The 18,191-nt window shown below is 40.6% G+C and overlaps 1 protein-coding gene across 1 annotated transcript; it reads right to left on the bottom strand.

Annotated features, from left to right (window-relative positions):
* Positions 1-263: 263 nt before the first annotated feature.
* On the bottom strand, positions 264-8,600 carry lrrc32 (leucine rich repeat containing 32). Its single transcript, XM_026182822.2, has 3 exons — positions 8,417-8,600; positions 6,727-6,820; positions 264-3,072 (listed from the first exon to the last, which is right to left on the bottom strand). The coding sequence occupies exons 1-3, from the start codon at positions 8,458-8,460 to the stop codon at positions 1,240-1,242; spliced, it is 1,971 nt and encodes a 656-aa protein (XP_026038607.1). The 5' UTR covers positions 8,461-8,600; the 3' UTR covers positions 264-1,239.
* Positions 8,601-18,191: the final 9,591 nt, after the last annotated feature.

The raw sequence follows: 18,191 nt of genomic DNA, 5'->3' as shown, positions 1-18,191 counted from the left end.
TGCCACATTTTAATTTTAATTTTTAAGAGCAAACGTAGTCTCCAAAAGTAAAAGGTTAACATTAATTCATGAACAAACTTAAGTTTCGCTACACTGAGCTGCCGTGTTCGGTGGGATAATGAGTAATTTCGCCGACAGCTTGCTAGCAACACTTAGAAGTTGCTAGCAAGTGGGGATATTTGCTTAGATTAGAATGGCTAAATCTTTTCTTTAAGTTCCCTTTTTAGAAATCTAACCTTAAAAAAAAAAACATTACAAAAAAATGCTGGAAGCGCAAAAATGCAGCCCCATTTCTGTGTTTTATTCATTTCTTTGGCACTCTTTGGCTTGATTTCCCCAACATGGATCATTTTTTACATTTTGATATGAATGAAGATGTTTTTCCAAAAATAAAAATCCCAGTTTTAAAAAGCACAGGTTTAAAAGTGTGGGTGTAGCCTGTGTTTATTTGTACTGAAGCACATTTCCTTTGGCAAGCTTGTTTTTTGATAGCCAAATTTAGGTTTCCTGTTTGTCAGAGCTAACATCCACAAGGCAAATGCCACAAACCAATGAGTGACTAAAAAAAAGGCAAAGTTTCACACTGAAATCAAAGTGTATTTTCCAAAAGGCCAAACACTTATAATAACTTTTATTGCTGCATTTCAGGCACGCTTGTTGATGCCACGCTTTTGTGGAAGTGTTTTTAGTGTTAATTCTTCATTTTACATTCAGTAAGATAATGTGCGGTCATGGCTCTACAACTGGGTTAGCCATAAAGTTGTGTTTAGACAGAAAGCAAAACAAGTTTCCACTGTGTGTCCTGCAAGCACACACAGCTGCTTAACGTCCAATGCACCAAGTGTATCTGCTCTGTGCAGTCTTTACTTGTTATCAAGTCACTGAAAAGGCTTTTTTATGAGTTGCCATCACTCTTGAAATGCTCAGTTTTGTAGTTTTCATTTGACTTTGCATTGTCACACTGCCTTGTTTGGTGTCTCAGCACACCATAAGGTCCTTAAAATCTCTTTTTTTCTTCAATTGGGAAGATACTGAGGAATGCTTGCTTGTTGATAGATGTCTCAGTGATCAATGGTAGCTTTTCGTAGTGGTACAAACAACTCAAAGCCTCACATTGTTCCTTCAGGAGACTTTGGTTTGCCCCACAGAAGTTACATTCACATTTTCAGCTGTGTCTGACTGAAACCTTCAGCTGTTTCTTAAATTCCTTCATGGCTTTCTGTGGCCAACCTTCATTCATTATGCCCTAAAACCTCTGTTATGTTTCCGCCTCCTTGAGTGGCAACATTTAACCAAGAGCACGAACACGATCATCACAAGTAACAATATCACTATAACTGTAATAACATAGTTCTGGACGGGTGGTCCATGGCACATTGTCTGGGTCACCTTCTTGATGCTGACCGGCTCAGAGTAGTCCTCGTGAACGCAGGTCACCGTTTCAATGTCAGGAATGACCACGGCGGACTGCTGCACCATGATGATGGATCTGAGGTTGCTGCAGCAGCTCAGAGGATTGGAGCCCATGTAAAGAGTCTTTAGAGAGTGCTTCAAAGCAAGGATGGTGCTGTACTCCAGTGTCACCAGGTGGTTGTTCTGCAAATTTAGGGACTCAATGGAGGACTCTTTGCTCCACGTCGGTAGAGTGGTCAACTGGTTGGTGGACAGATCGACGTATTTGAGGCTCCTCAGTAAGGACAAGTCTGCTTTTAGAATGGAAATGTTGTTTTTCCTCATGGAAAGGTGAACCAGGGAGTGCTCTAGACCAGAAAGAGAGTCTTTGTGCATGTCCAAGCCTGGATTCAGGGACAAATCTAAGACCTTCAATGGGGTGTTGGCAAACATGTTCGCGGGCAGACTCCTCAGGTTGTTTTCAGAGAGGTACAAAGCCTCCAATTTTGGAACAGATAAAAAGGACACACAACTTTGAGGATCCTTGTGGTTTTGGTCTGTTGGCTCAGAGTCACAGACTTGCAGGTTGTTCTGCTGGAGATGCAGGTATTTGATGTTGGCGAGTCTCTGAAATATTTGATAGTCCAGGGTTGTGAGGTCGTTTCCTTGTAAGAAGAGTTCTTCCAGCGACTGCACAGTGTTTTCTCCAAATGTCAGACTCTGCAGTGGATTATAGCTCAGATTGATGACCTTAACTCTCTGTAGAAGGCCTACATCAGTAATAGAAAATGAGGTAATGCAGTTATTACTCACATTTAGGACCTCCAGTGATCCCATCATGGAAAAATACTCTTCAGGCATTTTTTTGAGTTGATTGTAACTCATGTCCAGGTATCTGAGGCAATTAAACGTTATGTTTCCCATGAATTTAATGTTTTGGATTTGATTTTTCGAAAGGTCCAGATATTTAAGGCAGTTGTTTTTCGGGAGACGGGGAAAGAAGAGCATTTTGTTTTGACTCAGGTCAAAAGTGACAAGTTCATATGGAGTGTCTGATTGCGCGCTTTGGAATGACTCCAGGCTGTTTTGGCTGAGATTAAACACTTTTAATTTGTCGAGATTGAAGTCGTCGATGCACCTTATTGAATTCTTGGACAAATCAAGTTCGGTCAAATGAGATAAAATGTCAAAAGCTCCATCTTCAATTTTTAAGATGATATTATTGTGGAGGCTGATTTTCCTCAAGGACAAGGATCCACTGAAGGTATCTTTTGCTACTTCAGTGATGCTATTGCTGTTCAGAGAAAGGTTCACCAGCCTGGGAGAGTCAGCCAAGAAATAGTCTGACATCCCCGTGTACAGGCCGTTGTTTGACAGATCCAGTGACTCCACAGCTTTAAGAGGTCCGATGTTTGTTTTGGAGTGGGCAAAAACATTCAAATGATTCTTGGACAGATCCAGGATTTTCAGATCATTCATGTCTTCGAAGAGCCTGGGCTGGATGAAGTGGATCTTATTGGAGTGGAGATTCAGATGCCGGAGGTTGGTGTGGTATGCTAAAGTTTCCTGGGTGAGATTCTGCACCTGGTTTCGTGAAAGGTCCAGCATTTGGACGACATCGGGAAGGTTGAGTGGCGCACTTCTAAGGCTCAGATCGCTGCAAAACACATCCATCTGGACCTACGAACAAAGACAAACACACGAGTCTGATTATCTCGGCATACAGCCAGGTTGACTGATCATGACACAACACAGACCACATGTGGATGTGGAGGGTCGATTTATGAGTCGGTGTATCAAGGCCCAAGGCATGTTCTTGGCAGCAAGACAACCCAGTGTTGTATTTTTATTTTAATTGTTTAAACTATGATTATTTCTCTTTGAATTGATTAAAAAAAGCCAACCAAAAGAAAAAGAAATCAAAAAGTTCCTAAACCAAGAAGAAAACACACCTCACACCTTTACTTCTTCTTTCGTCCCTGTTAGACGTTTGAGGTATTAAGTGCAGTTTATAATTGAAACCATATGGCCACAAACCCCCATGTCCAAAAACAGCTCATAAAACTGTCTCCCTCTCTGCTTACTCTCTAAGGCAGAGTACATTTAGCTTCTTGGCGTATTTGTGGTATCGTGAAAGGGGCATTCCTTGTTGATTGCAAGCTGTCTGTAAACAAATAAGAACTGGATGGCAGAACATCTCGTATCTGCTCAGGAACAAATCAGTCACACTTGGAGAAAAGTTTTATCATTGAAAAAAGACGTATGTTTCCTACGTGACTTTGCGTCTCATTAGCAATACTGCTCGTGTGGCACGCAACTGCTTATGTCAGACTAAGTCAGACTTTAACTCCACATTATCTGAGTCACGCGTGAGGCGGTTTACGGCACATTTAGTCAGAGTAACTGTAAAAAAATGACTAATACTTGTGTAAATAATGGGAACAAAGTGGAGAAACTGCTAAAGTCGTGCTCAACTAGCTGAGGCTAGAACACCATAAAGTGCAACATCCCCAATTAGGTGATCTTTGTTTTACGGTCTGCTAGTGGTTTATTTAATGGCTCACAGTTCAGAGATGACAGTAAATGAGAGTGAGAGTGTTTAGTGCAACAATGTCACCAAACTGGACACAAAAGTCGCACAACCATTTCCCATCTCTCTATCCCCTCATTATCGGTCACCTCACCACTTTCAGTTCTCTTATAAATACTTGCTGTAACAAGGCCAAAATATGCTTTCAAGAAAGACTTTATTGCTGGAAGATACCTATCTGGTTTCACAAAGTCAGACTGAGAAAACTACACAATGTCTTTTAATCGCAAAAGCATCTATGGACATCCAAACACGGGGATTTTTCCCCCCCGCTCTTGTTTTTCCTTACGGTTGATTAACAGCTGATTTACGAACAAGACTGTATCTTACGCTTCCACACCACAGATCTCCACTGTTGTCCAGAAACTGTGACCACGTTCATAATTTCATTCCCAGTGTACAAAATACAGAGTTTGTTTATCAAAGCCGCTGGTGTGCCGCAGTTTTGTAGTGTGCTTTCTTGGCTGTACACAGCACTCGTCATTTTTCATGCCGAGGCTTTATTGTTGGTGATGGGTTTATTGTAACCCTAACCACAATGTTTTTCTAAACCAAGCAGTTTTCAGAGCCTAAACCCAACGAACCGACTGGAGGATGCAGTGTGGTTAAGCAGGTGACTCTCTGAGGGCCTTACTGCAGCAGACTTGGTTTAAATCTGCTCCAGACCATTTGCTATGCTTCACCCTCCCCCTCTCGCCATTTTCCAGCCTACTCTTCATGGTCCAGTCTAATACAGATCTGAAATGCCCCTCTTTAAAAAAGTAAACAGTCTGTATTGAGAAAAAAACCCTAGCAGGTTGTAAACTGTGGTTTCCTGGCTGGTAAACATGAGATTTATGCCATCGCTATCCCTCTAACCTACTTTGTTGATCTCTTAAACAGAGCGTTTTATATACTTCTCGGGACATTATTGCTGCAGTTACTGTGTAACAGTATCGATGGTTAAAAAACACCTTCATCATCGTGGAGACTCTAAACAGCATCATGTGACCGTCCAGAATGAGAACCTCCGTTTGTGATAGTCCTCCAGAATAAAAACTACATTTGTTCACAAACCTTTATTACAATGTTTTGATTTTGTAAGAGCTTATAATGAAGCGAATGATGAGTTCTTAAGACTGAACTCTGGATTTTAATCAAAAGCATCACCTTTTCTAAACCTAACCAAGTAGGTTTGGTACCAAAACCTTGAAAGTGGTCTCACACTCAAAAGCAGCTCTTCATTTTACAGTGGAAACACACCTATATGTAGTTTCAGCAATTCTTAGAGCAGAGGTGTCAAACATAAGGCCAGGGGGCCAGAATCAGCCTGGCAAAGACTCTAATCCAGCCACATTGGATGGCTTTTAAAAACATGAAGGAGGGCATAAATTGTGGACTTGGATCTTTTTTGATAACTGCCATTCACATTAGACCAAAGTAATTAGGTCATATATTTTAAAAAATGATAGAAAAGTTATAGTTTCTTCACATATCTTTTTTTTTTCAATGGATTGTACACATATATATACTTTTTCTGTAGTTTTACATGTTTTTTATAGTTTATAAGTCATGCTGATGGATTTCAATTACTGCAGCAACATTTCTTTATCAAGTGGTAAAAAATTAGGACATACTTTTGATTTGCGCTTCTTTTACTTATATCGAGAAATCTAAGGAATCAACTGTGTAATTAAACTTCTTTACACTGACAGAAGTGGGGGGCGTCGCTTGTCCAGCCCACTTAAGTTAAGCCCACATAAGTGTATGGCCCATGAGACATCCCCACTTTAGAGGGAACAAATGATTAATACCATGGAGGACTAATTTATTCTAATTCCAAAAGTATACCAACCAGTGAAGCAAATAGGTATTACTCCACAGCCCAAAATAGTCTTTAACAAATGCAATATTTGCTGCTGTCTCAGTAACATTTTGTAAGAGCGACACTAACCAGCTACTTCAGGGAACTACAGAGCCTTTTTGTAATGTCTTAGACTCAAGTGTACAAAGTGTGATTTGTGGCATATCCTTATATGTCATCAGTAGTGTCTTTGTGCTGCTTTAGGATTTTTTTTTTTTACTTCATTCAGAAAGTGTGATGCTCTGAAAACTGTTCCGATTTCAGCAGAGAAGTTCGGTGATATCTGGGTATTTATAGAACCACTGATGACCACATCAAATGTAGGTGACGCACCTTTCGCTTTCACTATCTGGCTATTTTTAGCTAACACATCTGAGCCTGACACTAATGACTCTGACCAATTGCTACGTGATCCAACCTTTAACCCATAAAGGCTTTATTTATGTATTTCCGGCTCTTTCCTAAGAAAAGCGAGTACTGTAGCTTACTGGAAGTGATGCATTTTTCTTTTTCATTTCATTTCATTTGATTACAGCAATATTTCTGCAAGATCAATCACCAGAAATACCATGAAAATGAAATCACAGCACTGTACACAATGGCAAAGCTGGGTGACACATGTCCTCTATGCTTTAAAAAAAACCCCAACCCTCTATCAGCATGACTTCCACTGAAGACAAATAACATTTTAATGCCCAGTTATTAAAGCTGGCAACTCGTGAACAAACTCTCTTCAGGTCTAAACTTGCAAATAATTATAAAATAAACTGCCTGTAGTTGATGTGAATGAACAGAGAAAGCGCACATACCATGTAAAATGTAAGTGAACAAAAAACAGAGAAAAGATGCCGTTAAAAAAAAACAGAGAAAAGACCAGACGTGCGCGTCTCTGTTTACTTACAACTCGGCATGGAGGGGGTTGCTGGGGAGGGTACGCGGATGCCGCCACGCAGCTGACCAACAGCAGGAAGAACAGCTGGAGGACGTCCATGGTGCTGCAGGCACAGACAGTCCAGATCACACAAGTGAGCAACACATGAATGTGGGAAGGATGCTGTATATGTAACTAAAAAGGGAAGGAGTAACAGTGTGTGACCTATGAAGGCGTTTTGTTGCTTTTTTTATGCAATGAAAACAGGGGCTTTTTGTTGCAATTAATCTGAATGCCGTTTTTTTTTTCTTTCTAGCATAAAGAATGACTAAGCCAAAAAAAGGGTTTCCATTAACTCTTTGTACTGTTATTGTTTTTAAAAAATTAGCGACTGTTTGAGGCGAGTGAGTCACGCTTATAGCGCTTCACTGTTTCCTGATAGGTTACTTAGAAACAAAACAATACATTATGTCACCTTATAGGGCAGACACGCTGTGCCCCGGATGGGTTGATAAGCTGATATGCATATGGAAACTTACGGGGGAAACAAAAGGTTTGCAGTTTGAGGCTAAGAATGGTTTAAAGTCACGAGTGACAAACACGGAGGCAGTTTGCTCTAATTTAATTCATCACAGTGCTCTCATGTGATGCTTGGAGCACGCAATCATCCTTCATTTAGCGTTAGAGAAACCTTTAAAAAGTTGAATGAATCAGCCTTTTGCTCCGATTTTAAGGCGGATCGCAGAGCTGCAGGGCTTTGATGAAAGTCGAATAGACTTTAAGGTTTATCTCATAGAAAAAAGGAAATGTTTACAGTCTGGTTAAACACCACAGCCGTTAATCTGCAGCCAAAAAAGATCCACACTTTCGGACTTTTAAATGTTCCCATTCAACCTTTTTTTTATTCTTCCTCCCATTTTAATTCCCATTCTACTTCCAGCCCCACCACGGGGAAATTTCACTGCATTTGTTTAAACTATCCCACTAATACCATGAAAGAGATACAGAGCATTGTTTGGCAGGGGGACATCTTCAGATTTCAGATCCACCAAAGAAATGTTTCCCCTCAAAATTCCTCACATGGTTTCACTTATATAAACATCTGAGGCACTAAAGAGGCCATCAGACATTATGTAATGTAGGATGTATTAACTAAGGTGAGGAAAAAGTCCACCTTATTATAGAGCTTGTGACCCCTAGTTTCAGAAACGCCAGAGCGCCTATAAAAGAGGAAGTTTTGTACATTTTGCAGATAGTAGTAGTAGTAACAGTGCTGCAGTGGTGGAGTTTACTGCATAAATGTGAACCAGGAGGCTTTTATTTTGGCAGAATCACAACTTTTTAAAAGATTCTATTACACAAAATAATATTTTAGCACGTAGAGTTCAAGTCCACGTGTTGGTACACGGCAACTTCATCTCAGTGAAGAGAGAAAATCAGCCTTTTCCAGCCTTTAAAGTCCTCATAACGCTGATTTAAAAGTATTTGAAAGAGCTGTTTAGAAGTGTTACCCATGCAAGCAATACAGCTGAGTTAGTAGCTGGTAAAACTTGTGCACTTTTTCTTCTGTTTTAGAGTTTACACGCAGGACTTTTACTACAAAATGAGTATTTGTACTCCGTCCACCTCTACAACTGTAAGCAAGTACACAAATGCCACCGAGACCCCGAGAACCTTCCAAAAACCTCTGCAGCAACAGCCCAACAATATGAACTTTTACCTCGCTTTCAGCTGATGATTAATCTTCACAAGCCTCCTGACCATATCGATTTCACACCCTCACACACCCACACAGGTCGATCGCTCCTTTCAGCTCGACGCTCCTCTCCCCACGGCTGCCGGCTGCTGTCCGGCCATCCTCACATCCTGTGAGAATATCCTGCATGGCTTGGCCTCTTTCCCCCCTCCCACTGTTCTCGGGGAAATGCCATATATGGGGGGGTTGGGTTGGGAATTCTAGTTTTGAGCTGTAACTTCAAGGAGACTCAACCCTAACCTCTCTCCCCAACCTCACAAAAAAAAAAAAATGCCATCTATTAATCCTAAAATTGGATGTCTCGAGGAATAGTTTGAACGTTCTCACAGGCACCAGACTCCATTTGGAATCTGAGGCATTTAAGCCTCAGCTCTGCCGAATACTTTTCCGTTCTTTGAAATCTCTGGAAAGCAGCCTTTTATGGATGTTTTCTTTATTTTTTTAAACAAGTTGAGCTGTTTTTGATGCTTCTACGTCAGCAGCTCTTATTGATACCGTTCGCAGAGACGTGTGGGTGCGCTGAGAAATCACACATCCTTTTTATGACTGTGGGAGTAAGTCAGACTTGTCATGTGGCTTTTCTCTGGTCTGCCCTACTGTAAACAAACATCGCTCTAATTATAATGAATAAGACCAGTTTATACATACAGACAATCAGTTTTAAATGACTGTACGAATGTCTGCGTGTCTAGACAGGCTGGAAAAAAGCATGAGTAAAACTCTCGCCTCCATAAAGGGCTCTCGAGCTCTGACTGCATCGGTGGAGATTTTCAGCGATAGATTGCGCTGCATGTGAAGCAGAAATGCTATTTTTAACAAATAAAATCAGACTGTTTCTAAACTACAGTCTGATTTAGGACACGAATATTGGAAAAAATGCAATTTATAAAGGGATTTGTAAGCGTTCTATCTCCGAGTTTATATAAGCAGGTGTTTCTTAATCCGTTGGCTTTTGTGTAAGTTAAGTGTTTAAACTCCACATTTAGTCAAACAAATCTGAATCTGTTATAAAGTATTAAGGATGCTAATGCTGTTTATCTGTTTCACAACCACAAACATAAATATAATCATATTAGAAACTGAAAGCAGCTAAAGGATAATTCTATTATTAAAGGGGAGGTAAAGAGGACATCCTTCATATGCTGTAATTAATTCTAACCAGGTGGTGGCATAACTCTAAATCTTCACCCACCTTCTGAAGTTTTCTCCAGTGAATTATCAGAAACCAGATCGCGTATGCAGAGTAGCTGGTTTCTGTTTCTGCATCATTACAGACTTAGAACAAAAATAACGCTGAATAAAAACTAGATTTTAGTGTCAGATTGTGGCACTTTGGAGGTGTGTGAAATTGACCTGATTGCGGAGCGTTTCTCGTGTCGTTAAGCTGGAAAGAAATTTACCCAGAGGGCCTGAAATTTTGAAAATCTTTTACAGGATGAAGGTTACATTTTGAAAGGCTTTGTTAAATTTACTGACGTTATCGTGCACAAATAGAAATCTGTTGAATCTGACCAACTGAACCAAAGAAACAAGACTATCGACCTGCAGAGCGAGGGGAACTCTCTCCTCGGCTCTCTGAGCTTTTTGGGGGGATCGCTTGTCTTTAGTCTCGACCTTTCCTCTTACACGTGGGATCTCACGCCCTGTGCCCTGAGAGTTACTTAAAACTGTGTTGATGTGTAAAACCCAGATTGTGACCCACACCTCGAACCATCAACAAGCCTTAGGTGACTTACTTAGTTTTTCCGAGTTCCTGATGATTTGCCTGCTGAGTCTGATTCTTCAGTATCAGCTTTACTTTGTGGTGTCTGAGCTCAGTTTTGGTTCTTTCCCGCTAAAGACGCAGCACAAGATGAGCTCGCCATCAAAAAGAGTCGAATAAAGATGTCACCATTAAATTCTCTGGTTTTGCTTTTGCTTTCCCCCCCTTATGTAAATATTTAGGTGCAGTTTTTAACCTGAATTAACATGGCGGAATTTTCTTTAGTTTTTTGAATTGTAAATGACTTCTTGTGGTACACCTGCAGCTGAGAGCCTTCACTTTCTGTTCTGAGAGAGAAGCCACTGTCCACTCATTATGTGGTCCGACACTTTCACGCTTTTCTTATCACTACAATCACATCTATCATGAATACGTTGCTTGCATGTGTTCAGGATGTGTTTCGTAACCGTTTCTCTTCCCTGACCTTGTCGAGAAGCACGCTCTCTGGATTCAGCACCTCCTGATCTGGCTTTCCTCTCCTGCTTCATCAGACGCACATTTCAGCTGTGTGGACTGGTGCGTGTGCAGCTTTTAAGCCTGTAAAGCATTCCCAAAAGTTTGGACAGCTAACACATGCACCGCAGCGTTCCCAAACATCCAGCCTGGAGCAATCTTCATCCAAAAAAAAGAACAAATCCCACCTCACACAGAGAGCTGTGACCCGGACTTCATGGAGCCGGTCTAGGATTAGATCAACAGACAACCTAAATCCACTAAAGACCCGTGGATGCCTCCAAACGAGGCTTGCACCTGAAATAACCTTTCAAACTGAACACCTGCTGCAGGTTTAATGGCTCACACCAAATATTAGCACCACACACACGCGCTGGGTTACGGCACAAGCCAGTCAGCAGATTATTCTTCTTAAGGGTGTTTTTGGTTCACATCACGATCTTTCCCTCTCTTTAACCAAGTAGTTTTTATATGGAAACCTAACCAGTGAGAGGAAGTGAGAGCAAAGTGTGAGGGAAAAAATAAAGTGCCAAACAAAGCCGGTACTAACAGGAGGAAAACCAGGATCCCCTGGCTCTTAATCTGGGACAACGTGGTCCTTCCCATTTTCCAACCACCTCCTGTAGACTTCAAGCATCTCTTAAAAGCACCAACACCAAAGGATACCTTACAGGTAATGGCGAGCTGCAGGATGCACCTGACAGAACAGCATCATATAACACTCACTAAACCCGGCACGTTATAAACTTAAAAAACAAGCGCTCTGTTTAGATCTCCAGCAGCTCACGTGGGCTCATTATGTGAGTTATGTGGCTGAAAGCTCCAGAAATACTCAGCAGGTGCAAGCGGACCATTAGTTTGGATCGTTTGTGTAAATATTGGAATTTGTTCTTAAGTTAGATCTGCGGTTTAGAGGTTTACTGTATATAAATATATATTTCCGTGTAAAATGTAGAGTGGGTGAAAGCGTAAAAGTGGCTTTTTGGAGTAAATCTACAGTGTGAAAATACACAAACACTCCTTGTTTAATTAGATTTTTAGCATATCGCCTCTCTGGCAGGTGGACTCTGATTTATTCATAACTACTAACACTTATTTAGAAATATTTACAAAACCACAGGGTGAAATGGTGCATCAGGTTAATGTTCTGCATGTATATTATACATACATTTGCCCTACAGAAATGATATGGGCAAAAACAAAATCACTTAAAGTGGACTCATTGCACTCATATTCAGACCCAGCCTTTCCACTAAGGGGCTCCAACACAGTAGCTTTGCATGATTCACAGTGCAGCTGACCCCTCAGCTAGCTTTCTTCTGATTGGCTGCCCCTCACAAACAGGTTTAGGACATCACCCTGAACCAAAAGTAGAAAGAAGGATCTGAAGCCTGTTTAATAAAAGCATCTCCTACTGTACCGGCACCTGTGGTGACAGCAGCCGCTTTAAAGCGTCGAACAAGAAAAACTCGTCGTATTTGGCGAAAACTGTGATCTCCATCTCTGAATTTGTTGGACGCAAATATGAAAAGCTGTGTTGAAAAGCTGCCGAGCGCCTGCTGTTTTCGATGCTTCACGCGGATAACAGCTGGTCTATACTAATGCACAAGGTTTATCGTCTTAACCGTGAGTTTTTAAAAACAGCGTAAAGCTGCACGAACACAGGCGCGCTGTGTTCGTGCAGCTTTACGCTGTTTTTAGCAAACAGGTGTCACGTAGGAAGGAGCCTTACCTGGTCTGCTGTCTGCTGTTCATGTGCAGGTTAAGTTTCAGATTAACTATCCTTTCACTCTTTGCCATGTTTTATCAGGTGTCATGTTTACACACAAATACACAATGTGAGTGTGTGTCACAGATCTCCCTGGGGGATTGTCCCCTTATATATATTCACCGGGATTCCCGGACTTTTTGTTTCCATTTCGGAAAAAAAAAAGGTCGCCATTACTCGCGGGTGTGTGGGGTGGTTTTTTCCCCCCTTTATTTCTCAGATATTTGTTTCCTGGAAAAACAGTGAGATCAGAGGGATGTTATTCCTGCAGGTGAAGGGTGCTTAAGAAAAACTAAGATTATGGACGGCTCAGGTAAGGTGTACCTGAAGGTAATGGAAGGACCACTCTGCCTCCTGCTGGTCATGGAAAGAAAGCACACCTATGTGAAAATTTGACTATGTGCACAAAACGACCTCACAGCCAAAGCTGTAATAAACAAAACACGGTGTAAACTAGACTTAAACAGTGAAATTTTAACGCATTTGTCTCTAGAAATATAATAAAGTACTACGTAATAGCCATATATTCACATCAACATTTACTTTTGAATTTGTGACTTGAAGTAGAAGATCAGACTTTTCCACCTCTGTTTATTTGCTCAGAGAAAACAAAAAGTTTAAATTTAAATTATCTTGGTAATTCGTTTTTCTAATTTCTATTTTTTTCTTTTATGTCCCATCAACTGCTTCTACATCTGTCAGATTTACACTGAGACACTCGCTGTTCTTTGTTCAGCAGCACCCTCATGTTTCCTGCTTTTTCATGGAATAAGTTCTGGTTCTGGAACCAGACCACCTCCTGGGAAGTGGACCATCAGGTCCATCACCAGCAACAGAGCAGACCTGGAGGCTCCGTCCATTGTAAAAGCATTAAACTTTGTATAGTACTGTGCAAAAGTCTTGAGATACCCCTCCTTTATGTTTTAGTAATGTTAGTAATGTGCAGTAATTTAGTGACACATAGACAAACAGTATACAAGACAAAAACAGAGTTTGTACAGCTCTGAAGTTGTATGAGCCTTTATTCTTCAGCACAGCCTGAACTCTTTGAGCCAAGCTTTATTGTAATGTCTTTAAGTAGTCTTCAGGAATAGTCTCCAGGCTTCCTGAAGGGCATTCAAAGCTGTTCTTTGGGTTTTGGTTGCCTGATCTCTATGAAACGCTGCCAACAGTACAGTCGCAGAGCGCCCTCTGGTGGACAAACTGCAAAATCAACACTCATAATGTGGTTAAAGACGCTTCTCACCTCTCTTCTTCAGTTTTTAAATTCTCATTTAATCTAATGTATCAGTATATAGCCAATATATGCCGGCTTCTACTGTAGGCACTCACTCTTCTGACCTCCTCTGTAATCTTTTGCAATTTCAACCAAAAAACACATTTACATTCATGACCCCATCAAGCCTGTTATTGATTTTCAGTCCAGTTCTTGTGTAATGGGCCCAACATGGGCCATACCTCAGCCTGTCTTGACAGCCACTGAGAGAATTACTGATGAGGCGTCAGTGAACAGTAGATGGATCAACTTCTTCAAATTTTTAAGGTTGCATTACTTGGGACATTACTTTATCCTAAGATATGCCAAGTTTTTATTCAATAGCTTATTGAGAATCATCTTGTTGGTGCCAAAATACAATGTTATGGCTCTCTTACTCTTATCTTTGGCATATTTTATACATTCTGCTAAAGAAATGGGATCAAATCAGGCTGATAAGCTACGTGTCGACAACACAGGTTCATCCTTTGGGTTCGGCGCCTTCTTTTATGTTTGACTGACTCGGATTAGTTTTAAGTGGCTTAAAAACAAAAAACATTCCTGTGAAAATGGTCAGGTGCAAGGACTGGACTGAAAATGAGTGAAAAAGAAGCCAATGTCCAAAGAAATTCACAAAGGTATGTGAACTATTGCTCAAGACCACTTTAAAAATATTAAAGTCTGGCTTCATGGAAGCAAAACATGAAGAAATGAGACAAGACTTTTGCACAATATTTACACACAGTAGTTTAAAACTAACCAACATACATAATATTCATGGGGAAAAAAGTAATGGAAGAGAAATCTGACAGTTTTGTGAGTATAATATAATAATAAACAGAAACACATGGATATTTGGCCAGGAATAAGTTTTATATAAAATTTGAACAGTGGATACAGAGGCGATATTATGTGTATAAAAAAATACATACAATAAAAGGAAAATAAATGAATCTTATTTCTATTTTGAGCAGATGTTCAAGTTAGCTGATGAAATGTAAAAGGCACTAAATGTACAACATTCCAGTTTTAAAGACGGTAAACAAACAGAGGCCAAAGTCATTCAGAGACGAATGAAAATAACAATAATAATAATAATAATAATAATCATCACAGGGCATTTTGTTGTCTTTGTTATGCCAGACATAGTGCAGATTTTACAACATAACATACCAAACGATTCTCAAATAACACACAACTATTTACCATCGATAAACACCGAGCACGCACTTTAAGACCCGCGTCCAATCAGAACACCAAACGCCGCCACCGCGCGAGCTCCGTCACATCGGAAATCTTTCATAATTTATAGTTTACATCACGATTTCTACAACGGCACTAAACACTGCAACGAGTCACAATTAGGAGCAAAGCGACCAGCAGCTGACGGTTTGTACACGGATGTTTCGTTTTGGTTTGGAATGCATGCTGCAAACAAGAGTGTTTTTAAAAAACAACCCAAAAACGAAAAAAGGAAACAGAGAGGAAAAGATGGAAGACATCGCGGTGCTTGCTGGCTGTGATGTCACAACCACAGTTGGGTCAAAGCGGCCAAAGCCTGGTTTTCTTCAGCCTGAAGTTGGTTATGACCCATTAAGTTTTACTGCTGTGTCAGAGGATTTCACAAATTTGGGATAAATATACAAAACATGTGAGTAATTTCCCTTTTATGTGTCAGCGCAGACACGGAAACATCTGAAGAGGTCTAACAAACACTTCCTTCCTTGTGGAAACCCTCTTTCACCACAGTTGTCAAATCTGTCCTGAAAACACAGGCTTGGTTGTCGGCCTGAGTTAGGCTGTTTTTACCCGGGGGTTTCCCCGGTAACTAACCAGACTACTTCACTAGTTTTCAAAAGTCAAAGAAAACATTCACAATTAGGCACAAATCTAACAGATGAAGTTAAATCCAGTCCACACAATTGTATGTACATTTTCAACAGCCTTTTAAAATTATTTATCACATTCCAAAGGGCAGACAAGCCGACAACCAGTCAGTAACCCCTGGTAATCACTGGTCAATAGGGAAAAATAGGTAATCTCCAACTGGCTGTTCATTGGCTGTGGGTGGTGGCAGAAAGCCACATGGCGCTGCACCAAAAACCTCACAGGTTGCTGTGGTCAACGGTAGCCTGCACAGAAAACACCAAACTCATGCTCGACAAGTACGCGCCAAGTGGTGCAGAAGCTGACGAGCGCAACGGAAACTGAAAACGGAGAAAGCTCACCTTCAAAGTAAAAGTTGTGCCTTACTTTTCAAAAGTAAAGCACAACTTTTACTTTGAAGACAAACACTAGTTGCACTAATACTTAGTGAGCGTTACAGGCAAGTTGGTGTCTTCCATGCAATCTAATAGCACCCAAAGCAATCAGCTGTGGTGCAGCACCTGGCAACCACTCTCCAACCAGTTGGGGAATATAAATTTTTACAAGTCAGGTTCTATGTGACTGAGTGTGATTAATCATCGTCAGTACCGGCAGCCTTCCTTGCAGGTCCACGTTTCTGCAGAGCCTCTTATTTTCTACATCAAAGCGCCGCCTTTACCCTGATTAAACGACAGTTACACTGACAGGAAACATTTCTTCTCCATTTCCAATAAATGAACTTTATTTACTGGCCCCAGCAGGTCAATAAAGTTGGGTTTCTCTTACACGTTTTAGTCTCAGGCGTTTGATGAGCTTTACAGCCTTGCTGATAAATTTCTGTCTTTGCAAAAAGACAGAGGAGATACAGACCCTTCATCAGTATAAAATGAAAAGTATCGTACTTGAGTAACTCCTCTGGATCTCAACATCTAAAGGAGGCTTGAAGGATTTAGGCTTTAAGAGCAAATGTGAAGCCTACCCAAACTATTCTGCAGGATACCTCTGCACCAAACAAACATGGACTTAAAGGCTTTTTTAATCAAGCCACATTTATTAGTGTTTTCTGCTCAGACTGTTGGCTGAAGAAACTTAAGCCGGAGCCCTTTAAACCGGCTGGTGTTGCGACACTTCTTGCAGGCGCTCTATGCACATGTCAGAGTGTCTGGTGACAAATAATTAAGACTTAAGTAAGAAAAACAAAGCATGCCACCAACTTTCTCGAGCAAACCGCTTCCATTCTCAGGAAAGACATCCACAGCCATACCACACTGGAATGAGTTACAGTATAACAGCACTATATCTTACACGAGGAGCAAGAAATATATACAAACACTGGTCAGCATGGAGTTTTACTGCATTTGGAATCACAAGACGAAGCTGAAGGAATCAAGATGGCAACACAAATATTCGCGTTAACAAAAACCAAAGAAATTACAACATAAATTTGGCTTTTTGGAAGAAAACAAAAGTTTTGGAATGTATTTAAAGCATCTGAAATCGGAAAGTGTTGGCATTAGATATTTGGCCCATTAGTTTGACAAAGAGCTTTATATTATGCATAAATAAGAAAAAGAGGACGGATAGTCTCATAATAATGTGTGTTATGTTAGTAAATTGCATGCAAATGTGTGTATTGTTGCACAAAATAACATCGCCCAGTTTTCATAGGAAGGAGATCTTTCACCTCAATTGAACCTAACATGCATATTTCAACATAAAGAAATAAACTGCCCATGGCTCTTTAATAAAAACAAAGAAATCGCATAAATCTACCTGGGTTGCATTGTCCATGTGTTTATATGTACACAAACTGGGACAATGAAAAATAAAAAGTGACAGCAACTGAAACTTAAACGTACGGAATTTTCCACTGAGGTGAAAATCTAAATGCGGCGTCTTTACCGGTACCACAACGACATGCCGGGAGTTTACAGAGAAGTGAAGCATTCACAGTAACACCAACGTCAGACGGCTGCTTCTGCTCTTAAAAATTAAATAAACCAGCCGAGCAGTACCAAAGTTATTCTTTAGATGTCATTATATCTGCATGCAAAGTTACCGAAGGCGGTGTAAAAAACAAAACAAAACAAACAAACAAAAAAATTCTACATCTACATCACTCGCCTCTACAGAACAACATCACTATGGAAGAGCCAGACGATGGACAGGGAGCCGTGGCTTCGGCAGACTGTTGCACCAGCTGTTAGCGAAGTCGATGATATGAAGGCAGACAGACAGACGTTACAGTACAGGTCGAGTCCGCTTTAAGGGTCACCGCTCACTCACACTACAGGACGTCTAAACTTCCACCAGGAGAAAAAAATGTTGCCGTTTCAGTCAGAAGTTATTCTTCTGCTGTTAAAGATTTAATCCTTTTACTCAAAGTAGTGTTTTTCCTTTTTAATTTGACTGGGTTTGAGTTCAGACAACACATATTACCCCTAATTACTTTCTAATCTGAGATGACACATTGCACAAACTTTGGTCATTTTATCTTATGCAGTGCGGCATAACTGGCAAAAACTGACGCTGTGCATTACCAGCACTATGCTGGGAGACATATTTACTCTTTATCATAGAAACAATATCGGTAAATGTACTTTATTTTTTGTTCCCCTGGGATGATCATTGTGTT

This window comes from Astatotilapia calliptera, chromosome 10 (assembly GCF_964374335.1).
Source record: "Astatotilapia calliptera chromosome 10, fAstCal68.1, whole genome shotgun sequence".
In the NCBI taxonomy this organism is placed as follows: domain Eukaryota; kingdom Metazoa; phylum Chordata; class Actinopteri; order Cichliformes; family Cichlidae; genus Astatotilapia; species Astatotilapia calliptera.
The sequence above is the reverse complement of the archived record's forward strand: the minus strand, read 5'-3'. Positions and strand labels throughout refer to the sequence as shown.